The 27,006-nt window shown below is 43.8% G+C and overlaps 1 protein-coding gene across 1 annotated transcript in view; it reads right to left on the bottom strand.

Moving 5' to 3' along the window:
* Positions 1-26,943, bottom strand: part of LOC115141594 (large neutral amino acids transporter small subunit 4-like) — a 32,338-nt gene extending 5,395 nt beyond the window's left edge. The window contains exons 1-10 of the mRNA XM_029680613.2: positions 26,732-26,943; positions 25,152-25,368; positions 16,415-16,655; positions 15,990-16,045; positions 15,804-15,880; positions 7,354-7,446; positions 7,035-7,168; positions 4,051-4,253; positions 277-420; positions 22-148 (exon numbers count right to left, since the gene is read on the bottom strand). Coding sequence (XP_029536473.1) covers positions 22-148; positions 277-420; positions 4,051-4,253; positions 7,035-7,168; positions 7,354-7,446; positions 15,804-15,880; positions 15,990-16,045; positions 16,415-16,655; positions 25,152-25,311 — 1,235 coding nt within the window. The 5' untranslated portion in view covers positions 25,312-25,368; positions 26,732-26,943. The remainder of the gene's footprint in view (positions 1-21; positions 149-276; positions 421-4,050; positions 4,254-7,034; positions 7,169-7,353; positions 7,447-15,803; positions 15,881-15,989; positions 16,046-16,414; positions 16,656-25,151; positions 25,369-26,731) is intronic.
* Positions 26,944-27,006: the final 63 nt, after the last annotated feature.

Raw genomic sequence — 27,006 nt, 5'->3', positions numbered from 1 at the left:
GTTCGTGCGTGTGAAACTCACCTTTTGCCCGGCTTCGCGTTCTCATCCTCACACTCTTTGAGTTTCCAGTCCATGATGTACCCGATCACTGGGGCGGTCATCAGACAGAGCAGCTGCAGCACTCCGAAAATGGAGGTGTACACACTCACTGTGAACGGCAGGAGAGACAGAGACATGTTATTGCCTCTAGAGCTTACACTCACACATTTTCAAGACAGACAGACAGACACGCACACACACACGCACACACACACACACACACACACACACACACACCTGTGTTCAAGTCTCTGTCGGACAGCGACTCCAGGATGTTGTTCATAGCTCCCATGTAGAAGATGAGTCTCAGCTGGGTGACACACATGGTGATCAGGCTGAGCATGAAGATAGGACTCAGGATACTCTTCATGAAGGACTGGGCTGTGGACACAGGAGGAGAGACAGATTAACGTCAACAACAGTACCTGACCATTTTACTCCAGTAAAACTCAAGTTTAAACGGTGATGCTGCGTTCAATCTCAGAATGCAGAATAACTCGATTTATTAATGGAGGACGATACACAGGATTATATATATATTTTTTTATAAGAATCAGATTGGAGTGAGGTTTATCCTGTGTGTACTGTACAGGATATGCCTTCTTTCATTTCCTCCACATGCCGTGATGGAAAACTACCAGGGCGTAGCTGCTTCACCTCAGAAACAACATGGAGGTAGGGAAACAGGGAAGCTCGGTAACACGATGGCAAGATAACATGTGGGGGCCCGTGCTGTAAGCAAGGGGCCTGGGGCCATGGTCCGTTAATCATCTACTGGTCTCAAAGCTGTAAAAGCTGCGGCAGGGCAGTGGAAAAGTCTTAATGGTCACGCCACAGATGTGTCCAGCGTTTATTGCCCAGCGATGCAGGTATCTCTCCAATGCTCTGGAGACGGGACCATCGTTGACATGCTGGCTGGACAAGGGGCTTACAGGCTGGTACATTACATTAGAGCAGGTGGTTCTAACAGTCTGTCTCAGTCTATAACACTGGGTCTCCCCTGTGTCCTGGACCTATAATATGAGTTAGAATATTATTCACAAAGCGTCTCAGAGTAGGATCTGGGATCAGTTTTGTCTTTTAGATCACCATGAATTAAAGGGGGGGGATCTGATCCTAGATCATCACTCGGGTTTACATTCTTGACTGGCACACTATGTGACCACACTTGTAAGGACACACCGTGATCATTTTCAAAATACCTAGCCTACACTGGCAACAGTCGCCATGGCCAGTGTTGACTTAGATACAAAACAGTCCCATAATGGTTTGGCTGATATAAGAACCGTGTGGTGGAATTATTGTAATCAAAAAAGAGAGACTTTTAGATTTCTTCAAAAACAATCCAACTGTATCATTTCATTACTGCAGCACGGGAGCTGGTCGGTAACCACCCCTGGAGGTGACCACAGAGAACTCAACCAGCTGGTTTGAACCACAGCATTTTATAGCAATGTCCATCCTCCTTCAGTCTACATGACACACAACAGATGTATGGAATGGGTCACAAGAGCCATCTCCCCCAGGTACCCCAGTACAGAAACATTAACTCATGCTCTGGAATGTGGTATCACCCCAAAACATTGTGCATTTCCTGTCCGTGTCCCCAGAGGCCCACTTTCAGCTCACACGGACACAATAAGAGTTATACGAACCCTCTTTTCTGTTGCATAAAACAACCATTTGATGCAATTACAGCATTATAACATAATCTTTCAACTTTGCTCTCACAACCGATCCACAAAAGAGGTCCCAGGCACCAAAGTATCTTTGAGTGAGCCTTCTTTGGGGAAAAACTCCTAACAACCAAATAAATCCCCACCATCACATGCATCAGATTGATGAGTGGACAAACACAGATATATATATAAATACATATTTATATATATAAATAAATATATAAATATATATATATATATATTTATATAAGAGAGAGACAGAGAGAGAGAGAAAGAGAGAGGCTTGGGGAGTTGGCCCTTAGCAAGGGGCCCCTTGAAAACCTCCTGACACGTGGAACTTGTCCAACAGGGTTACAGAACCGCAGGCATCCATCCTGTGTGTATAATGACCCCCTTCGGACCTTACTGACTGCTATCTGCCCTCTGGCCCGGCCCCACCACCGCCACCCGAGCAGCACTTCTTGGAATGCGGTCCGAATCGATTGCACGGTCCGTTCGGTACCAAAGATAACCTGCAGAGAACCACAGGTTTCCGAGCCCGAGGGAGTGCGGAGGGAGCACAGCGGAGGTGAGGAGGGGTCACGTGGCTGATTTGAGGGTGTTTTGGAGGTTTGTGGCTAATTGCAGTGTACAGATCTGGGTTAGTGAAGGCAAAGTGCATAGCCAGTTGTGCGTTTGCAGGATTTAATTTGGGAGAGGGAGGATGGCCTTGATGACCTCAGCGCCAATGACAGCGCTCCCTCAGACAAGCTGGCGGCTGGGACCTAAACACTGGCTGGTGGGCGAGCCCACTCTGAAACATAAAAATTGCACTGATAAAGTCAGAGCTCTTCTTTACAAAAGTTGTAGAGTATGGAATAGCAATCCGCTTCATGGAATAGCAATCCATCATAGAGGAACAGTCGACCATATGCTAGATCTAGGCCTGTATCCAGGATCAGTTTAGCCTATTATATCATTAAAAATATGATTATATGAAAAGGGGGGACCTTATCCTAGATCAGTACAAGATACAGGCCCAGATCTTGCATATGGTCGATTGTTTACCTCTGTTTACCCATAAGGCAGGGCTACAATGATCCATTGCATTGTTGTGTTGGATCTATTTTTGTCTGTCAGTCTGCTCTTCCTCCCGGGGAAGGACTGCCCGTTCCATGATCTCGCCATCACGGTTGACAACTCCATTGTGTCCTCCTCCCAGAGCGCTAAGAACCTTGGCGTGATCCTGGACAACACCCTGTCGTTCTCAACTAACATCAAGGCGGTGGCCCGTTCTTGTAGGTTCATGCTCTACAACATCCGCAGAGTACGACCCTGCCTCACACAGGAAGCAGCGCAGGTCCTAATCCAGGCACTTGTCATCTCCCGTCTGGATTACTGCAACTCGCTGTTGGCTGGGCTCCCTGCCTGTGCCATTAAACCCCTACAACTCATCCAGAACGCCGCAGCCCGTCTGGTGTTCAACCTTCCCAAGTTCTCTCACGTCACCCCGCTCCTCCGCTCTCTCCACTGGCTTCCAGTTGAAGCTCGCATCCGCTACAAGACCATGGTGCTTGCCAACGGAGCTGTGAGGGGAACGGCACCTCAGTACCTCCAGGCTCTGATCAGGCCCTACACCCAAACAAGGGCACTGCGTTCATCCACCTCTGGCCTGCTCGCCTCCCTACCACTGAGGAAGTACAGTTCCCGCGCAGCCCAGTCAAAACTGTTCGCTGCTCTGGCCCCCCAATGGTGGAACAAACTCCCTCACGACGCCAGGACAGCGGAGTCAATCACCACCTTCCGGAGACACCTGAAACCCCACCTCTTTAAGGAATACCTAGGATAGGATAAAGTAATCCTTCTCACCCCCCTTGAAAGATTTAGATGCACTATTGTAAAGTGGCTGTTCCACTGGATGTCTTAAGGTGAACGCACCAATTTGTAAGTCGCTCTGGATAAGAGCGTCTGCTAAATGACTTAAATGTAAATGTAAATGCTCCTATCTAAATTCTACACCATGGCTGGAGCAGGATATTGTGTTGGTGAAGTGGTTGGACAGCTTAACATCAGACAGGTTTCTGGCAGACATGTCCTTTGTTGTGTCCAGATTATTCAAAATGGTGTAACAAAGAAACTGGCAAACTGGCTTTTGGCCTCATGAAGTATGGATTTGTGGAGGTTCAATGCTTGAAACCCATTATGGCAAAACCATTTAGACAATGAACCCCATCACACTCGGTGTGCACAGAAAATGCATGATTTATTTTCCTTACTCTCGATCTGAAAGACATCAAAAGCAGTCATAATCTCTGGTCTGGGATGAACAGATGTGGCCTGGCCAGACACTTACATTCCTCCTGAGACTTGCACTGGACCTCCAGGTCAACGGTGGAGAGACACAGCTTGTTGCCCTCCTGTTGGGCCAGCTCCTTGGGGTTTTGCTTCATGCTGTTCCCCACGCTGAGTCGTCTCCCCACCGTGGTCACCTGGCGGTAGAACTGCTTTCCAGTGATCTTATGGTCAAAGCCCAGCCAGCTGAACTTGATCTTCACACTGAGGGAGATAGGGAGAGAGACAGAGAGAAAGGGAGAAAGGCAGGGAAAGGGAGGGAAAGAAACAGCGAGAGAGAGAGAGAGAGCGAGCGAGAGGGAGAAAGGGAGCGGGGGAGGATGAAAAAAAAACAGAGCAAAGAATGAGACCACATCCAGCTGAATGAGAGCAAAGCCAGCTGAGCTCCTCATCATTAGATTTCCTTTTTTACAGGGCCTCAAGCCTTCGCCATGCTGCAGAGGAATGTGTGCTGGGGGATGTAGTGTACTGAGCTCCAAGGAGAATGGAGACTCTATGGAAGGCCTTAATATTCCTACTCCAGCTTAAGTTGTTGAACCTCAAGTCCTAGTATTATCCCCTAAACCTGTTATTGTTGGCTAATATTAGAAACTGTCTGTCTATTAGGTTATAACTAAGGATATAACCAATGATATAAGGAACAAATACTAGTAATACTAAACTAATATTAGGTTAAGGGGATGTTTAGGAGTGTGATTAGGAGCGTGATGTTAAGGAGTGTGATGTTATGGAGCGTGATGTTTAGGAGCGTGATGTTATGGATTGTGATGTTAAGGAGTGTGATGTTATGGAGCGTGATGTTATGGAGCGTGATGTTTAGAAGTGTGAATAGGAGCGTGATGTTAAGGAGTGTGATGTTATGGAGCGTGATGTTTAGGAGTGTGATGTTTAGGAGTGTGATGTTAAGGAGTGTGATGTTATGGAGCGTGATGTTATGGAGCGTGATTAGGAGCGTGATGTTAAGGAGTGTGATGTTATGGAGCGTGATGTTTAGGAGTGTGATGTTAAGGAGTGTGATGTTTAGGAGTGTGATGTTATGGAGTGTGATGTTATGGAGTGTGATGTTATGGAGTGTGATGTTATGGAGTGTGATGTTATGGAGTGTGATGTTTAGGAGCGTGATGTTATGGAGCGTGATGTTATGGAGCGTGATGTTTAGGAGTGTGATGTTACAGAGTGTGATGTTACAGAGTGTGATGTTACGGAGCGTGATGTTTAGGATCGTGATGTTTAGGAGCGTGATGTTAAGGAGCGTGATGTTTAGGAGCGTGATGTTAAGGAGCGTGATGTTAAGGAGCGTGATGTTAAGGAGCGTGATGTTAAGGAGCGTGATGTTATGGAGCGTGATGTTATGGAGCGTGATGTTTAGGAGTGTGATGTTACAGAGTGTGATGTTACAGAGTGTGATGTTACGGAGCGTGATGTTTAGGAGCGTGATGTTTAGGAGCGTGATGTTAAGGAGCGTGATGTTTAGGAGTGTGATGTTTAGGAGTGTGATGTTATGGAGCGTGATGTTTAGGAGTGTGATGTTAAGGAGTGTGATGTTATGGAGTGTGATGTTAGGGAGTGTGATGTTATGGAGTGTGATGTTATGGAGCGTGATGTTTAAGAGTGTGATGTTATGGAGTGTGATGTTTAGGAGTGTGATGTTATGGAGTGTGATGTTATGGAGTGTGATGTTATGGAGTGTGATGTTATGGAGTGTGATGTTATGGAGTGTGATGTTTAGGAGTGTGATGTTATGGAGCGTGATGTTATGGAGCGTGATGTTTAGGAGTGTGATGTTACAGAGTGTGATGTTACAGAGTGTGATGTTACAGAGTGTGATGTTTAGGAGTGTGATGTTTAGGAGTGTGATGTTTAGGAGTGTGATGTTATGGAGTGTGATGTTTAGGAGTGTGATGTTAAGGAGTGTGATGTTACAGAGTGTGATGTTACAGAGTGTGATGTTACAGAGTGTGATGTTACGGAGCGTGATGTTTAGGAGCGTGATGTTAAGGAGTGTGATGTTTAGGAGTGTGATGTTTAGGAGTGTGATGTTAAGGAGTGTGATGTTTAGGAGTGTGATGTTACAGAGTGTGATGTTACAGAGTGTGATGTTACAGAGTGTGATGTTACGGAGCGTGATGTTTAGGAGCGTGATGTTAAGGAGCGTGATGTTTAGGAGCGTGATGTTTAGGAGCGTGATGTTAAGGAGCGTGATGTTAAGGAGCGTGATGTTAAGGAGCGTGATGTTATGGAGCGTGATGTTATGGAGCGTGATGTTTAGGAGTGTGATGTTACAGAGTGTGATGTTATGGAGTGTGATGTTACGGAGCGTGATGTTTAGGAGCGTGATGTTAAGGAGCGTGATGTTTAGGAGCGTGATGTTTAGGAGCGTGATGTTAAGGAGCGTGATGTTAAGGAGCGTGATGTTAAGGAGCGTGATGTTATGGAGCGTGATGTTATGGAGCGTGATGTTTAGGAGTGTGATGTTACAGAGTGTGATGTTACAGAGTGTGATGTTACGGAGCGTGATGTTTAGGAGCGTGATGTTTAGGAGCGTGATGTTAAGGAGCGTGATGTTAAGGAGCGTGATGTTAAGGAGCGTGATGTTAAGGAGCGTGATGTTAAGGAGCGTGATGTTATGGAGCGTGATGTTATGGAGCGTGATGTTTAGGAGTGTGATGTTACAGAGTGTGATGTTACAGAGCGTGATGTTACGGAGCGTGATGTTTAGGAGCGTGATGTTTAGGAGCGTGATGTTAAGGAGCGTGATGTTTAGGAGTGTGATGTTAAGGAGCGTGATGTTAAGGAGCGTGATGTTATGGAGCGTGGTGTTATGGAGCGTGGTGTTATGGAGTGTGATGTTTAGGAGCGTGATGTTATGGAGTGTGATGTTATGGAGCGTGGTGTTATGGAGTGTGATGTTTAGGAGCGTGATGTTATGGAGTGTGATGTTATGGAGTGTGATGTTATGGAGTGTGATGTTTAGGAGTGTCTTACGTGTAGTCCATATCCTCAGGTCCAGGGAAGGGCTCCAGGGGCCAGTTGAAGAAGCAGTTGATGAAGACGAGGCCAGCACAGGCAGCCCACACCAGCAGGATAGTGATGAAGGTGGCTCCTAGGTCATAGATCACCTGATGAGAGAGGAAGCAGGGACCAACAACCACAACATTAGCTCTATGTCTGACCTTCACATTGACACGCGGGAATAGGAAAGTAGAGTCAAATAGTTAGCCTTGATAGCTAACCTCCATAATGGTGTGCATGGTATGCATGCATGTGTAGACTAGCTAAGTAGATGTGCGTGTGTGTAAGCTACCTTGATCCCAGGGAAGGTGACAGCGGAGGATGCATACGATCCAATCATGAGAGCGATGAAGGTGGAACGAAGATCACCAAACATATTGGGAAGCTGAGGAGAAAAACACAAGAAAGCGACAGGATATACGATTAGGCCACGCTTAAATCAGATCAATGCATTCACTTGTGCAAAAACACACGCAATAGCCATAGAGACACGCACGCATGAAACAGAAACAGTTTTTCCAAAAATGTAAGGCATGACATCATATTAGGAAATCCTGACTGTGTTTTTTGGAGGTTGTTGACATGGAATGAGTAATGTGGGCGGAGTCTTGGTGATGCTTTCCCCACACTATTTATGGCAGTGAGAGAAAGTCCAGAGCAGCCTGCATATTTTGTCCTCTACTTGAGGTTAGCGCACAGGTTGTTCTCAACTCAACTGCTAACTGTAAACAACTGTCCTTGGGCAGAGAAGTAGGGAGCGAGGGGGGGAAGGGAAGGAGAGAGGATAGAGAGACAGAGAAAGAAACAATTAAAAAGGGGAGCGCAACATCTGTCTGGCAAACTAGGCAGCCCTCCATATCTCCACTGTGTGTGCGCTTGAATCCCCCGTGACAGAGTCGGGGAAGGGAAATGGAGGGAGAACAGCAACAACAACAAACGCCACTGACACAAAAACACACCAAAAAAATGTACTGACTGAGCCGTTCACCGGCGCAACAACTCCTGAACATGACTGTTTGATGGCACATCCGTCCATCCACCCTCACCACAGGTTCCCTGCTTGTTAGAGCCGCGGAGGAAATCTCTCACCCCGTGCCGTGGCCTCCCCAAGACGTCATTACCCTCCACCACTAATTGGAGCAAAGGTTAACGGCAGAATCAAAACATCTACACTAACAATCACATTCCAGGCCTCCTGGAGAAGTGAAATGAGCTGGAAACATCTCTATTGTGACATTTACAGTAGGAGTGAGTAGAGTTCTACTGCAACTCAGCATTGGTGCCTAGTTAGCAGGATAAGAAGAGGTGTGTGTGTGTTCATGTGTGTTTGGTTTTACTATCCTTGTGGGGACCAGAAGTGGGGAGATTTCACCAGTCCCCAAAAGGAAAAAGGGTATTTTAGGCTTTGGGGTTATGGTTACAATTAGGATTAGGTTTAGGGGTTTTATGGTTAGGTTAAGGGTTAGGAAAAATAGGATTTTGAATGGGAATCAATTGTTTGGTCCCCACAAGGATAGTAAAACAAACATGTGTGTGTGTGTGCCTGTATTATCAGGCTGGCACACAGAGGAGAGAAACACTGGTCTTATGCAAGGCTACCTCTCCACCATCTCTCCTAGCACACTACCTACCTCCACCTAGCTCAGCTTCAATCAGCAGTGTTGGCTGTGGAATTACCCTGGACTAAACTCATACGGAATAGGCTGAATAATGTGCTTGAGTGTCGCCAGGGATTTCAAATCAAATCCAATTAGATTTTTCACAAGACCTTACCGTGAAATGCTTACTTTTACAAGCCCTTAACCAACAAAGCAGTTCAAGAAATACAGTTAAGAAAATATTGACTAAATAAACTAAAGGGAGAAAAAAAATCTAATCAAATAAAAATAAAATAACAAGAAAATGACATAACAATAACGAGGCTATATGATGTGCTTTCCATTTGCTCTGCTCTCCTCAGTTCACCTATTTCTCTGTCACCACCAGACTGTCAGTGTGTCACCTGACTATAACATGACCACAATGACCTCACTGGGTCGGTCGGTCGGTCGGTCGGTCGGTCGGACGGACGGACGGACGGACGGACGGACGGACGGACGGACGGACGGACGGACGGACGGACGGACGGACGGACGGACGGACAGACAGACAGACAGACAGACAGACAGACAGACAGACAGACAGACAGACAGACAGACAGACAGACAGACAGACAGACAGACAGACAGACAGACAGACAGACAGACAGACAGACAGACAGACAGACAGACAGACAGACAGACAGACAGACAGACAAGCACAGCCCCAAAAATATACTGACCTATATCCCAGTCACCCTTTGTCTGTCTGCTCTGCTAATATTGTTGTTTACCAGGTTTGGATGTAATGGAACGAGTTCACCTGCCTTTGATCAAATGAAGGACATGCAGGGGAAAGGGAAATAGAATGAATTGTCAACAGAAGGTAGAGCCTAAAACATCAACAGCATCGGAAGGTCCAAACCAGCTCCCAGCCTAAAATGCTGCATTTACAGTAGCTGCCTCGCCTCATTAGTTTTAGTGGTCTGAAGTCAGTTTGACTGGGAGTTGCTGTGGTGGTTCCAAAGCAAACCGCCACAAACAGGATTCCTCAATCTTGTTCACGTGCAGAAACAAACCACATAATTATGTCTTATAGCTATGACATAATAAGAAGGATATCCAGCTGTCAGCTGTAATGAAGGAGGTAGACGTACAGCCTGTGAGGAGAGGCTCATGTTGGGAAACAGGATCTGTGTACACCTAGAAAAAAAAAAGCCTTGGGACACTACGTTGTAGAACATTTCGATAGAAATACTTTATGTGATGTAGAATAAGGACGTCAGCACTAATAATGACATTTCTCTCTGCAACGTTGAACAATGCTTGCCTAATGAACCTGGCCCTGATAGGAGTGCAGCCTTGAGTTTGTCTTCCTAATCTGCCTGGCCACCGCGCAGTGTTCCGATATCGGAGCACTTCCTGAATTGGGCACCATCAGGCATGACTAAATACAGTGTCTTCTAGAGAGAGAAACAACAACCCAGGGCTGGTTAATGATTGGCCAACTCTTCACCTGAGACATTACCTGTTCCTGTTTCATGAATACAGTCTCTGCCCGCATCCCAAATGGCACCCTACTCCCTGCCTAGTGTACTACATTTGACCAAGTCCCTATGGACCCTGTACAAAGTAGTGCACAATACAGGGAATAGGGTGCCATTTGGGGCACAGACCGTCTCTGTTAGCTCTGCTAGAGCCAAGCCGAAAAGGCAAGGTCAATACAAATGTGACTGCATTCACCTACCAAGCTCTATTTGGCTCCATTATGGGATCTGGAACAGTCATGGAGATAAAAGACAAAAGTCTGTTTGTAGAGTGTTGGACTATGAGTAGCATCTAACTCCATAGGATGTACTGGAAGCTAAACCATGTTGCTATGTTGTTGTGGGGGAGCAACAACTTGATGGGCAATCATTTAATCAATACAGGCTGATCACTCCGGATCTATAAACTGCAGCCAGTGCCGTGTCTGTGCCCTGAACAGTTAAGAAAACGTCTACAATGCACTTTCATACCCTCACTAGGCTAGGTGCTAGTAGTTATCACTTGAGACGATTGAGAAAATCCCTATCTGAAATGCTGAGTGATGTTTGCAGTCAGTCAAGAATGCCTGTGGTAAGCAGTGATCCTCTAAAGCAGTGGTTCCCAAACTTTTCATAGTCCCGTACCCCTTCAAACATTCAACCTCCAGCTGCGTACCCCCTCTAGCACCAGGGTCAGCGCACTCTCAAATGTTGTTTTTTTTGCCATCATTGTAAACATAAGAATGAGTGTGAGTTTATGTCACAACCCGGCGTGTGGGAAGTGACAAAGAGCTCTTATCGGACCAGGGCACAAATAATAATAATCAATCATTTTGCTCTTTATTTAACCATCTTACATATAGAACCTTATTTGGTCATCGTAAATAGTGAATAACTCACCGCAGGTTAATGAGGGTGTGCTTGAAAGGATGCACATAACTCTGCAACATTGGGTTGTATTGGAGAGAGTCTCAGTCAAAAATACTTTTCCACACACAGTCTGTGCCTGTATTTAGTTTTCATGCTAGTGAGGGCCGAGAATCCACTCTCACATAGGTACGTGGTTGCAAAGGGCATCAGTGTTTTAACAGCGTGAATTGCCAAGGCAGGATACTCTGAGCGCAGCCCAAACCAGAAATCTGGCAGTGGCTTCTGATTCAATTCCATTTTCACAGAACCGCTTGTTGCAATTTCGATGAGGCTCTCTTGTTCAGATATCAGTCAGTGGACTGGAGGCAGAGCATGAAAGGGATAACGGGTCCAGTTGTTTGTGTCATCCGCTTTGGGAAAGTACCTGCGTAATTGCGCACCCAACTCACGCAGGTGCTTCGCTATATCACATTTGACATTGTCCATAAGATTGAGTTCATTTGCACACAAAAAATCATACAATGATGGAAAGACCAGTGTGTTGTCCTTGTTAATGCAGATGTAACAGTATAACTTTAGACCGTCCCCTCGCCCATACCCGGGCTCGAACCAGGGACCCTCTGCACACAACAACAGTCACCCACGAAGCATCGTTACCCATTGCTCCACAAAAGCCACGGCCCTTGCAGAGCAAGGGGAACTACTACTTCAAGGTCTCAGAGCAAGTGACGTCACTGATTGAAATGCTATTTAGCGCGCACCGCTAACTAAGCTAGCCGTTTCACATCCGTTACACAGAGAAGACCTCCAACTTCTTAATCATAGCCTCAATTTTGTCCCGCACATTGAATATAGTTGCGGAGAGTCCCTGTAATCCTAGATTCAGATCATTCAGGCGAGAAAAAACATCACCCAGATAGGCCAGTCGTGTGAAAAACTCGTCATCATGCAAGCAGTTAGACAAGTGAAAATTATGGTCAGTAAAGAAAACTTTAAGCTCGTGTCAATACTTTGCCCCTTGATAACCAGCGCACTTCTGTATGTTGTAAAAGCGTTACATGGTCGCTGCCCATATCATTGCATAGTGCAGAAAATACAAAAGAGTTCAGGGGCCTTGCTTTAAACAAAGTTAACCATTTTCACTGTAGTGTCCAAAACGTCTTTCAAGCTGTCAGGTATTCCCTTGGCAGCAAGAGCCTCTTGGTGGATGCTGCAGTGTACCCAAGTGGCATCAGGGGGCAAATGCTTGCACGCACGTTACCACTCCACTATGTCTCCCTGTCATGGCTTTTGCGCCATCAGTACAGAAACCAACATGACAAGCAGCTACGTTTGGCTACATAGGGACCATTAGGGGAATTGCCACGAGAGAGTAATGGTTAATGTGATTGGATGTTAATTATTTGACTAGACTACCTGTATTGGACATTGTGTTGTTATTTCACTGGACACTAGTTTAATTTTATTTTTGGCAGTAAAACGAGGCTACTCAGGCGCGTAAAAAAACCTCACTCAAATGTATAGCCCCGTGGGAGAATATAAATGTGAATATAAACTTTTTGAAAATGTGAAGAAAAAATTATAATTTTAATGATTTGGCGTACCCCCGGCGGCACTGTACGTACCCCTGGGAGTGTGCATACCCCAGTTTGGGAATACCTGCTCTAAAGCCATTAAGGGAAGCAGTCTTATCCTATTCGCATCTAAGTAAATACTACACATTCTACACTTTCCATATCAAAATGTTGCCAACAAGGAGAAGTGCTGTTTGGGGTTTAAGGCTTGGGTTCTGTATCAGCACATTGTGACATCTACTGATGTAAAAAGGGATTTATAAATATATTCTATTGATTGAATGTCTGTCTCAAATGTGTGCAGTTCTACTTGAAAAACAAACCCTGGCCTGGTTTCATCCGATTCTTCTGTGTGACGGCAGCAATGATCGTTATCTCGAGTGCAGCAGGCGGAGACAGAGGGAGACAAAAGTGGGGGAGAAACGAGGAGAGTGAAAGAGTGGAATAACTAAAAGCCTCTGAGGCACAAACGCCAGAAAGAACAGACAAGGAGGATATTGACAGAGGGGGGAAAACAGAGAAGTGAAAGAGAGAAGAGGGGCTGCTGTTGCGTTAAAAGCTTCACTGCTTACTGGACTGCTTACTGGACAGCCAAAGGAAACCAGTACAAACCGGTCCAATACTGACAGGACGGAACGCCATCATAAAATGAGTCAACATGCTGTGTCCCTGACGACCACACGCAGACAACACCAGCCTGAATATATCTCCATCTCTGTGCCATCACTCTCTCTCTCCCCTTCTCATCAACACTTTGTTTTGCATTTCTAGCCTTACTGTGAATCTCTATCCACCCCTATCGAAACCTAAAGCTAAGTGCATGGTGAAAACAACATCATGTGCAGCAGTTGACGGCCTTTTAATAAGTCAATCAACATGACCCTGAGATCAGTGCCTCCACAGTCTATTAGTGTCATCAAGCACCAGTTAGCAAGTAAACATCTGATGGCAGGACATTTTACAGGCAGGGGGTCGGTGTATGTGGTGGTGACCCTGTCTGAGTAAAGAGGAGCTATCATTAGTCTAGCCTGGACCAAGATCTGTTTGTCCTTTCCTGGCAAGAGAACATCATATGCAGATCTGGGACTAGCACCAGTTTCACTTCACCTTTGACATTCATCTCTCTACCTCTCTCCGTCGTTCTCTTTCCAAGTGCCAGGAAGCAGTAAATAAACTAAATCTATGTTTATCGAGCCAGACTGAAACTTAATTCCCCCGAGGACCTAGTGACACAGAACCCAGAGCGGGATTGGGACCAATGAAGAAGTCCTAAGATAGAAAGGATTAGTGTTTCATGCAAAACATGACTCAGAGATACTAGAATCATCATAACAAGTGTCACAATGTACAAGAGGAGGAGTGCTGTGTGTGTGTGTGTATGCATGTGTGTGTATGTGTGTGTGTGTGTGTGTGTGTGTGGGGGGGGGTCTGGTTGAGAGAGAGATGGATAGAGGATGGTTAGGAGATATCCGCAGTGGTGATTACTAATACTATAGTGGACTGAAGGAGAGATTGAGGTCAAAGCTATTAAAGGGAAGTGGGAGGGAGAGATGGAGAAGAGAGAGGGAGAGACAGACAGCTGCTGGTAACCGGAGAAGGGGGCAGACAGAGGTAGGCTAGGCAGTTTATTGATAGAAAACAGAGGTGGGTAAAGGAGAGCTCTCCTCTAACACCTTGGGTTCTCCTCCACTTGTTTTTCTGCAGCTGTGCCGCCTGGGACACAGAGTGCTGAGTGTGCAATCATAGAGAGAGGGAAGGAGTGAGGGGGGCAAGCTACCAAACCACCCCCTTTTCAGCAAATTAGAAGAGTCAGGAAGAAGAGAACACATAGAAACAAAGAAAAGGGGTATCGTGTTGCATACCTTTCTTTTTGTGTAAATATACAATCCAGACGAGAATAAACCTTAACACAACTGTCTGTAGGGGACCAACTCAATGAGTTCAGACTGATTTAAAGAGATACAATGTATCCATTTGGCTTTTGTGCAAAAAAGGCTACATTTGAAAAAATATATATATATAATATATTTTCCTCTGTGACAACCTTTGACCCCCACACCCGGGAGGAGAGTGGCGAAGAAGAAAGTTTGGAAGAAAAAGGTCCGGCTGTACAAAAACACCCGGAACCCGGACCAGCAGTGTAAAACACACTGTTAGTCGGAGCAAGGAATTACCACCGTGAGGTTACTGCAACAGAACAGCTGAAACAACACCAGTTCCACACCAGACCAGTTCCTTGACACACACACGCACGCACCCACACACCACATACACACGTGAGGGAATTAAACGGCTATAGCACAACAGGCTCAGGCATGCTTGCGTGGGGAATGAATGAAACCAGAGAAAATTAAAACAACACGAACAGTCTGGGAGTGAGTGGCAGAAGAAACCAGTTGGGCAGCTTCTGGGTGTCGTGGTAGTGTGTGTGTGTGTGTGTGTGCCAGCCAGCCCCGCTGAGCCCCTGCAGTGGGGGGTGGTGAGGAGGCCAGGGGGCAGGAAACTGTCAGGAAGGGGTTGAAGGAACCCCAGCAGCGCTAAGTGTAACTGACTTCCTACTTCCTGTTTGTTAGCTCAGCATACAGTGTGTCTCTTTTCTCTCAAAGTGCTTGTTGTGAGTTTCTTTGTCTGTGTTTAGGGGCAGATAAACAATGAAACAATGAAATCACGTTATCTGTAAACACCATTGTGTCAGTGAAACCCGTCCGAACATTTAGTCTAGCTGCCAGTGAACCCTGGCAGTCTTGGGCCGGCCAATCAAAGGACTCTGTCAGGATGATGAATAAGTAAGGAGGAGGTGTCTTTTTTTGGCTCTCAGTTGGACCAGAGCACGGTTGAATAATAGATTTGTAACGCAGGGTCTGTCTCGCTTTCTTTATTTTCTCACTCTCTCTCTCCATCCCCCTGCATGTGGCCTCCCTGTGACGCAGCACTTTCTCCGTGCTGACGACATCCCCATGTCCCACCCGCCCACCCCGCTCGTCGCTCCCCTCTCCATCCCCACTCCTCTTCCCGCTCCCCTGTCTCCTTATTCCACCCTAGCGCACTCCCCCCTCCTCACCACTGTCCCCATCCCCACCTCTCTCTGCTCCCTTCCCTCTCTCCCTACTCCCGCCATAGACAATGCATCCTCGCTCACTCCCCTCGGTCCCCTCCCCAGCCTCTCCCTGCGGTACAGGAGAAGACGCCACTTACCGTGAGGGAAGTAAAGGTCATGCACATTCCTCCGAACCCGTTCAGTGCCAGAGCAAAGAATATGAGGATGGACAAATCTGGACAGGGAGAACACATGTGTTAAGGAGACGGGATGGAACAGACACACATACTATACTAGAGTAGAACGTGAGTAAATAAAAAGAAAGAACAAAGAAATATGCATACTCTTGGGGTCGCTCGATCCATAAGCGATCAGGATACAGGAGAAAGCAAAGCAGGTGCTGAAATAACAGAACAGGTTGAATATGAGGAAGGTTTATTCATACGATGACACACCAAAGCCAAGTCAGAAACAGAACATTAAAACTGCAGCAGGAAGTTGCGGCCACTAAAAGGTATTCAACCCTGTACCGAGTCATAGGTTTTGTGACAATCGCAATAAAACATTAGAGTGCCGTGTTTGCATGTGCAATATGCTGCAATTATTCTGACAACACCGGGCGCCATCCCACTTCTGACACCAATATAGCTCATTTTGGGTATAGCCCCTGCCGGGACTCAAACCCGAGTACAGAGACTGTCACCCCAACACCTTTGCTTAAATGATAGTGGCCGCAACTGTACATACTACCTTGTCTCCGTTCTATTACCTGCCGAGCAGCCGGAGCTTGCGTGGGCCATACTTGTCCATGACAATGCCCAGGGGCAAGGTGATGGCACTGAGGAGGAAGGAGCCCACAGTGAAGGCCAAGTTCAGCATCTCATCCTGGTCTTTACAGATGGGCCAGCCGTTCATCTGGAGGTACTCCTCCTCCACCACGGGGCTCTGGGTGATCCCCTCCGCATCCCCAACCTGGACTGGCTCAGACTGGTTCTGACTGGTGCTGTTACCTGGAGGCACAAGGGAACTGAATTGAACCTTCAAATTCAACACTATGGTCCCGGAGGGAAATAGATTTAACATCATGCATAGAAGACATTAAAAACATACATTAAAAAGGGATTCCTGGTGTTTCGGTCGAGAAATTAAGCATGATCCGATTGGAAAAGACGACCCATAGATGAAACAATCACACTAAAGTTTCTTCCTGAAACTTTACATTCTAGTTTGATTAGATAGAATGTGCCTATTGGGAGAACGTCATGGACCATCTGAATGGTGAAATGCTTCTGAGGGTTGTTTGGGGTTGGATTGCAGCATTTCTTGCGCAAGTGTTCTAAGAAATGTCCTGCCTCACCGGAGGCCACCGATTTCAGAGGAAACATCTTGAAAAGTAATCCATCTCAACAGCACGTGTCTATTTCTGTTTCACTTGTGTCTCGTGTGTCTCTTTCCCCGAGACAGTGTGAGCCATGGACAGATCAGGTAAACAGAAAAAGCTCAGTGAAAGATACTGCAACCAAACTGCTGGGGTCAACAAGCTACTCTGAACTCCAAGTCCATGGCAACCCAACCCCCTTAGCACCCCCAGATGTTCCCAAAGTGAATTCCTAAGAGGATAGAGAGAGTAATCATATCATCTGTTAGTTATTTCCGCCTATCATACTTAATAGCACTGTTTGTTATAAGGACTGGAGACCAGTGCCTTGGTTATGAGGCAGGTTACTGTCGTTGTTGAGGAGAGAAAAATAACTGTAGCCAACACCCCAGTCTCCATGGGTTTAACTCAGACCAAACAGAAGACTATGACATTGACATTGAAAAGTCTCATAAAACATTCTTGTTGTGGCCTACGGGAGCTGTAAGGCATTGAGTAAGGGCCTGGGAGGAGGATAGGCTGCAAGAAAACAAGTGATTTTTTTAGTGCTATTCTCAGGTGACGTCACGTGACTTTGGACAACCTCTCCAAAAACCTTTGGTAACACAAGGTGTTTTTCAAGCAGTCTTGAAAAGCAGGATGTTGTTTTCTTGAGGGTGAGGCTGTGAGTAGACATGGCTGTATTATATAATATGTAGGTTATAGGTCATGGTAGATGGTAGTTAACAGATAGGTTAGCAGAAGGCCAACGGCAGCTGGGCCTGCCTGGCTGGCGGGCTCTTACTGCTGAGCAATCCAGACAATGTGAGCCTGTGCTGCTGCTGCCGATCCAATAAGGGAAGCGCCCTGAGTGACGCTGAGCACAAACACTGTGTTAGCGCAACAAAGAGCTTATAGCGCCTTCAAACAAAACACTGTTCACTTCTCCGTTTTGAGGGTTTACAACATGATTCTAATGACTCGCGGAACATCCAGAGCCAATGAAATCATATGAAACAAAAAAAGGTTATTGTGACGTTACTGCTATGATACTACAGTTCACGGAACGTACAATATTCAAAGAAAAATGGATTTCCTAAGCGTTTTTCCTCATTTATCTAGCCCGGGCCCTGCTTTCCAGCTACTATGTGCCTGCAGCTTTCTTCCTTGTAATTTAGAGTCTGAATAAGAGCATTCAGACTCTAAGGCCATGCTCTAACAAGATTATGACATCACCAACATAATAAGAACACAATGTGACATTTGTCTTCTTTAAGATCATCCATCAATGGGAAATGGATGTGTTTCTTACACATGTCCACAGATGCCGTGTCAATCGCACCGCGTCTGACCCGATCACTTACCAGTGATAAATGTAAACGACTGACAGAATCCCACGGACTAGCTTTGTTGCCAGAAAATGGTTGCCATCTGCGTAGAACGTCTGCACTTCCTCGCGTTAACTCATCAGAGGAAGAGAGAGAACCAGAGATAACCAGCTGACAGTATTTTTCCGGCATCATAAGCCTTTCAAGCACTATCTATTTCAAAGCAGTGAGCAGACAGTAGATTCATCAGCTCCAGATTAATGTCCTCCCTGTCCTTCCGAACACCACTAACATCCCACTGTTACTGAGCGCTGATAACACTGACACAACACTGATTAAAATAGCTGGAAAAGCCAGCTTGGTGCCAGATTTGTTTTATTTTTATATAAAAATATATGATTTTATTGTCACATACACCAGATAGGTGCAGTCAGTGAAATGTGATTTTTACATGGTCAACCATAGTAGTACAGTGACCCTGGAGCAAATGAGGGTTAAGTACCTTGTTCAAGGTCTGTTTGTGCTGTCTTGGCAACTCCTATGATCAAGCCAAACAAAGGGTGACCAGACTAGTTTAAGGAAGCTGGTAAGGCTGAGTTCTGTCAGGGAGGTGGTTGCGGTCACAGGGTGGGTGAAGGTGAGGGGTGAGCGGGGAGAACCCTCTGCTCTCTCAAGTCTCGGCTGAAATAACACTCATTCCACACTGGCCCTAGGGTCTCGTGTTTCCTGCCAGTAGCTAGCGACATGAGATGCCACAAGGCTCATAGGGCCTTATGCACTGACACAGACACTCCAACCTTGTGCCCCTGCCATACACCTGACCTTAAATCACAGGAGGGGACGGGGAAGGGGGTCAAAGACAGGGACAACCACACGTGGAAGAGTTATGGAACGTGCTTTTCCAGGTTCCATGACAGGAAAAAAAAGTGACTCTATTCTGTTTGTTGGCAGCCTCGTTAAATAAAGGTTAAATCAAAATAAAAAGTGTCAATTCAGTTTTAATAGTACTGGCACTGGATGCTTCATAGTAAAAATAAAAACAAGAGGCTTGATATTTCCCGTACAATATGTTCTGTACACGTTGTCAGTGAACCATGCCGTAGCTGAGTGTAAACCCAACTATGTCAACAGCACACACCTTACAGTGTTAAACCAACAGACGCGAACCGATCGCTGCAGCTGTACATAGTCCATCTGTCAATAGCACACCCAATCTACCTACCTCATCCCCATATTGTTTTTATTTACTTTTCTGCTCTTTTGCACATCAGTACCTCTACTTGTACATCATCATCTGCTCATCTATCACTCCAGTGTTAATTTGCTAAATATGATTACTTCGCTACTATGGCCTATTTATTGCCTTACCTCCTCATGCCACACTGTATATAGACTTTATTTTTTTGTATTGTGTTATTGACTGTACGCTTGTTTATTCCATGTGTAACTCTGTGTTGTTGTTTGTGTCGTACTGCTTTGCTTATTCTTGGCCAGGTCGCAGTTGTAAATGAGAACTTCTCAACAAGCCTACCTGGTTAAATAAAGGTGAAAAGATGTAATAAATTTAAAAAATGTCACGGGGGAATGATGACAGTTCAGTTGATGTGACAAAACACAAGAGCTGCCGGAGAGAGAGAGAGAGAGAGGTGAAGGGACTGGGAGTCCACGGTGTTGCATATGGGAGGAATGCGAGCCTCACACTTCACAATGTCAGCCTGACCACAAACTTTTCCAGTAGCAGATAGGTGAGGAACCAAAACAGAAGCAGCCCACGGTCCAATCTCAGATCCTTTCAATGGAATCAATGATATGGGGACCAAGGTCACCATGACACCAAACACTTACATAAAGGACTCTCAGCAATCTGTTTGACAGATACCTTTTGAATGCATTCATTTTTTAAAACATATGAGAAGGCAAGGATGGAAGAGCGTCAAGACTGACCTGATCTGCATAAATGAAAAGGCTTATTCACATGGTAAATGCTGCCTGGAAAATAGAAAACACTGTGGCAAATGATCAGAGGACTCCTGAGTCCATCACAGGCCATGTTCTAATGATATTAGTATATGTTCTAGTCCATCACAGGCCATGTTCTAATGATATTAGTATATGTTCTAGTCCATCACAGGCCATGTTCTAATGATATTAGTATATGTTCTAGTCCATCACAGGCCATGTTCTAATGATATTAGTATATGTTCTAGTCCATCACAGGCCATGTTCTAATGATATTATTACGTTCTAGTCCATCACAGGCCATGTTCTAATGATATTATTATATGTTCTAGTCCATCACAGGCCATGTTCTAATGATATTATTATATGTTCTAGTCCATCACAGGCCATGTTCTAATGATATTATTATATGTTCTAGTCCATCACAGGCCATGTTCTAATGATATTAGTATATGTTCTAGTCCATCACAGGCCATGTTCTAATGATATTATTATATGTTCTAGTCCATCACAGGCCATGTTCTAATGATATTATTATATGTTCTAGTCCATCACAGGCCATGTTCTAATGATATTATTATATGTTCTAGTCCATCACAGGCCATGTTCTAATGATATTATTATATGTTCTAGTCCATCACAGGCCATGTTCTAATGATATTATTATATGTTCTGTCCATTCATGTTCTAATGATATTAGTCCATCACAGGCCATGTTCTAATGATATTATTATATGTTCTAGTCCATCACAGGCCATGTTCTAATGATATTATGTTCTAGTCCATCACAGGCCATGTTCTAGTCCATCACAGGCCATGTTCTAATGATATTATTATATGTTCTAGTCCATCACAGGCCATGTTCTAATGATATTAGTATATGTTCTAGTCCATCACAGGCCATGTTCTAATGATATTATTATGTTCAAGTCCATCACAGGCCATGTTCTAATGATATTATTACGTTCTAGTCCATCACAGGCCATGTTCTAATGATATTAGTATATGTTCTAGTCCATCACAGGCCATGTTCTAATTATATTATTATATGTTCTAATCCATCACAGGCCATGTTCTAATGATATTATTATATGTTCTAGTCCATCACAGGTCATGTTCTAATGATATTAGTATATGTTCTAGTCCATCACAGGCCATGTTCTAATGATATTATTATATGTTCTAGTCCATCACAGGCCATGTTCTAATGATATTATTACGTTCTAGTCCATCACAGGCCATGTTCTAATGATATTATTACGTTCTAGTCCATCACAGGCCATGTTCTAATGATATTATTACGTTCTAGTCCATCACAGGCCATGTTCTAATGATATTATTACGTTCTAGTCCATCACAGGCCATGTTCTAATGATATTATTACATTCTAGTCCATCACAGGCCATGTTCTAATGTTATTATTACGTTCTAGTCCATCACAGGCCATGTTCTAATGATATTATTATATGTTCTAGTCCATCACAGGCCATGTTCTAATGATATTAGTATATGTTCTAGTCCATCACAGGCCATGTTCTAATGATATTATTATATGTTCTAGTCCATCACAGGCCATGTTCTAATGATTATTATTCACAGGCCATGTTCTAGTCCATCACAGGCCATGTTCTAATGATATTATTACTATGTTCTAGTCCATCACAGGCCATGTTCTAATGATATTATATACGTTCTAGTCCATCACAGGCCATGTTCTAATGATATTATTACGTTCTAGTCCATCACAGGCCATGTTCTAATGATATTATTATATGTTCTAGTCCATCACAGGTCATGTTCTAATGATATTAGTATATGTTCTAGTCCATCACAGGCCATGTTCTAATGATATTATTATATGTTCTAGTCCATCACAGGCCATGTTCTAATGATATTATTACATGTTCTAGTCCATCACAGGCCATGTTCTAATCACAGGCCATGTTCTAATGATATTATATGTTCTAGTCCATATGTTCTAGTCCATCACAGGCCATGTTCTAATGATATTATTACGTTCTAGTCCATCACAGGCCATGTTCTAATGATATTATTATATGTTCTAGTCCATCACAGGCCATGTTCTAATGATATTATTACATTCTAGTCCATCACAGGCCATGTTCTAATGTTATTATTACGTTCTAGTCCATCACAGGCCATGTTCTAATGATATTATTATATGTTCTAGTCCATCACAGGCCATGTTCTAATGATATTATTATATGTTCTAGTCCATCACAGGTTCTAATGTTCATCACAGGCCATGTTATTATTATTATATGTTCTAGTCCATCACAGGCCTTCTATTCCATCACAGGCCATGTTCTAATGATGTTATTATATGTTCTAGTCCATCACAGGCCATGTTCTAATGTTATTATTACGTTCTAGTCCATCACAGGCCATGTTCTAATGATATTATTATATGTTCTAGTCCATCACAGGCCATGTTCTAATGATATTAGTATATGTTCTAGTCCATCACAGGCCATGTTCTAATGATATTATTATATGTTCTAGTCCATCACAGGCCATGTTCTAATGATATTATTACGTTCTAGTCCATCACAGGCCATGTTCTAATGATATTATTACGTTCTAGTCCATCACAGGCCATGTTCTAATGATATTATTACGTTCTAGTCCATCACAGGCCATGTTCTAATGATATTATTACGTTCTAGTCCATCACAGGCCATGTTCTAATGATATTATTATATGTTCTAGTCCATCACAGGCCATGTTCTAATGATATTATTATATGTTCTAGTCCATCACAGGCCATGTTCTAATGTTATTATTACGTTCTAGTCCATCACAGGCCATGTTCTAATGATATTATTACATTCTAGTCCATCCCAGGCCATGTTCTAATGTTATTATTACGTTCTAGTCCATCACAGGCCATGTTCTAATGATATTATTACATTCTAGTCCATCACAGGCCATGTTCTAATGATATTAGTATATGTTCTAGTCCATCACAGGCCATGTTCTAATGATATTATTATGTTCTAGTCCATCACAGGCCATGTTCTAATGATATTATTACATTCTAGTCCATCACAGGCCATGTTCTAATGATATTAGTATATGTTCTAGTCCATCACAGGCCATGTTCTAATGATATTATTACGTTCTAGTCCATCACAGGCCATGTTCTAATGATATTATTACGTTCTTGTCCATCACAGGCCATGTTCTAATGATATTATTACGTTCTAGTCCATCACAGGCCATGATGCTGTGCTTTATTTGTCCTATCATCTCAAGATCTCAGTGATGACACATATTTTCGGCCCACTGCCTCCCTAAGTGTCTGTGTATTTGAAAGATGAAAGGAGGACAGACGAGTCATAGACTATGGGAACACAGAGAGAGAGAGAGAGAGAGAGAGAGAGAGAGAGAGAGATCCAAGTCACCGGTTTGCTGTAGCATTTAGATGCAAATAAACCAATAAAACAAAAGATGCCCTTGTGAGCACCTGGAAATGTACCTGGTCCTTTCATCCCACCACCCCTTGGTTTCATTCATCATCTCTGTGATGTGGGTGATTTAGTGGAACCATTAAATCCCCACAGAGAGAGAGAGCTCTGAATCATAGCTGCATTAGAGGCTTATTAAACAGGCTGACTGCTATTGATGTGTTTTTTTGTCTCAAAGCTCAACTTTGGCTGGGCTGGAAACAACGCAAGTGTCTTGGACAATGATATAATAAATCCCTCTCACACACTTTCAACACAAGCCAGGCTGTATAGGTGTGTTTTTCTAAAAGGCCACTTGCTGTCCTTTATGGCAACATCAAAAAACTGTTCAAAAACCCCAATTATGTCATATTCTGCAGTAGTTGCTCTGGGCCTGTATTCGTAAAGCATTTCAGAGTAGAAGTGCTGATCTAGGATCAGGTCTCCCTGTCTATGTAATCTTAGTCATGATCTAAAAGGAGAAACTGATCCTATATCAGCACTCCTACTCTGTGACTCTGTGAATTTGGTACTGGTTACATTTGCATTGAAGTAGACAAAGCCCCTCAGGAGGAACTGATCATGTCAAATATAAGTGGAAACTCATTCAATTCCTCTGCTCAATGTGATTGGATTAGAAACCCCTCACCCCTTCATCCTATCCTCACCCACAGAGCATCCATTTGATCTGAACATTCTATCACATCCTTCTATTGTAACCCCCCAATGAAATAACTTACGGTATTGTTCTAAAGAGCCCCATTGAAGTGTTGTACCATTCCAACAAATTGAATTAAAACTACACAGACACATAAAGTCCTCTTTGTCTCACAGTAGTGAAATAGAAACACCTTTTGTTGCTGAATGAAATAAGCATAATAAGTAGGATAGCTTAAAACACACTCAATCTTTGTCAGACCTTCCAAGCCCAAGTGATACCCATTCACCTGTCTCACATGCTGAAGAGACGTTTCAGTTGAAAACATTCCGTTGGACAACTGACTAGGTATCTCCCTTTCCCCCAATACTAGATATAGGGGGGGAAATGCTATAAAAACAAAGGTTGCTAAATGTCACAATGAAAACAAGTATTTAAAGCAACAAAAACTACACATTCAGTGAAGCAACAAAAACCTTCCATCATTCTCACATCTACAATACTTATATAATAACACAGGTGTAACCCATGTAATAACGGTATTCCCTTTTTGGGGTTTCCTATACATTGTAATAAAAATGGCCTACAACGTAAAATAACATTGAGCACCTGGAATAGTGTTATACTGTATAAATCAGACCAATTGTCTCAATTTCCCAACCACCTATAGTGACAAAACAGGATATACAACACAGAGCATTATGGGTATTGTAGTGCATCATGATACACAGCCTTACCAGGTTCTCTGCAGAGGTAGGAGTAGAAGCCTTCAGACTTGAGCATGATGAGCAGGGAGCCCCAGCCCAGCAGCACAGCAGAGAACAGCAGGTTCTCTATGACCGCTGTCACAGCCATCCACCAGCGCCTGGAGAAGGCTGTGGCCAGGGAGGGTGCCATCTTCACGAGGAGACGAGGGGCACAACGAGGCTCGTAGAACGAAGGAGGGCTGGTGGCCTGGAAGATAAGGTCGATACATATTAAGGGTCAGGTCTAAGAGTGTGAAGAGACACATTTGGTAGTTGTTTGACATTCATACTATAAGAAACTGTATATGAGTTAGTGAGGGATACATCAGAGGTAGCCAATACATACACTAATTATGGAATGTGTACAGTAGAAGAGGAAGCTATCAGCCTTTAAGTCACTGGGCTTCCCTTGTCTTTATCCTTGTAGGTTAATAATTTGTCACTATTACAAAACAGCTGAGCTCTTCAATGAGAGTGCCTGGACAACAAAACCCCCTTACTCATGTCCCAAAACACCGCACCAGCTCCCTCTGATTGGCAGACAGTTTCCTGGACCTCTACCATTGGCTGCATATTAATAACGTTACCAAGGATGACTCCACGTGAGGCCAAGATCCCGCCGGTTCGAACCAGTGCCGCGCGAGATTCTCAGCAATGAGAACGTTTTGTTCCCATTTTCAATACATGCCTATGGGCTAACAGTAATATACAATATATGTTACGTAATATATAATGACGAGGATACGTTGCTCGTACTAAGCCTGTTTCAGGCTACATTTTGTGATACATTCATATTTTGTCAAATTCATTCCCAAATAATTGTATGACCAGCGGTGAACAACAGACCCACTGGCCAACTAACCATTAGACATGCATTGCATACTATAGTAGTCTATGAGGTGGTATTCGTTTTCTCGTGATTTCACAGTCATTTTATTTTTTACTACATATTAGACTATTAATGTTGGTTATTTTATTATATATAAACTCTTAAACTCAATCTGCAGAAATGCAAAATAAAATCATGATAAAATGACACTGTGAAAAAGTCAACTGCATGCTGTTATTTCCCTAAAATAATTGAAAATAAAGCGTTGCAAACGGTGTATAGGCGACTCAAGCAAAACACCATAAACAAAAACATAACTGGGACGATCACCCTCTTAAATCACGTGCACTAGACAATATGTAACAGTAAAGTTGCTATATTGAAAACTAACAGCACTGCAAGCAACAATAAACACCTCATGTTAACAACATCAAATTCATAGTATAACTGACTCGTACTGTCCTTGATAGGCCTATAGTCATTTTAAGAGAACTTTCAATTTGAACATTGTTGCATGTTTTGTCTCGGATAACCAGTCTACATTTCAGGCCCGGCTACGAAGATATGACAAAATAGAAACAATATTGCATTTCTGCACTCTATATATATATATATATATATATATATATATATATATATATTGTTTTTTGAGTGATCAATTTTCAATAAAAGCAAAGTAGAGCATTTACAGATTCCTCCCCTTAGAATAACAGTAGAGCATCCCTAAAGTGCGGTACCATACCTGAGTGTCTGGAACCAAGAACAAGGTCGCCTACCTCTCCTCTGACTGGACTCTGTCTTTGTATTCAAATCTATAGTTGTTATTCTCAAAACAACAAATAACATCTATATACTGTAGATTGTAGACTTGATGCTAATTGTTTCTTTGCATCAACATTTCTCTTTTCAACGCCGATTCCTGCTTTTATTTTCGCACCGAAAGCTGCACAAACAAGCCTGCGTCTCCATTGGCCAGGCCCCGAGCTAGAGAAGAGCTCAAACCAATCAGAGAGGGCT

The sequence above is a fragment of the Oncorhynchus nerka genome, linkage group LG14 (genome assembly GCF_034236695.1).
Source record: "Oncorhynchus nerka isolate Pitt River linkage group LG14, Oner_Uvic_2.0, whole genome shotgun sequence".
NCBI classification, from domain to species: Eukaryota; Metazoa; Chordata; class Actinopteri; order Salmoniformes; family Salmonidae; genus Oncorhynchus; species Oncorhynchus nerka.
Note: the sequence above shows the minus strand (reverse complement) of the source record. Positions and strands in the feature narration are given on the sequence as shown.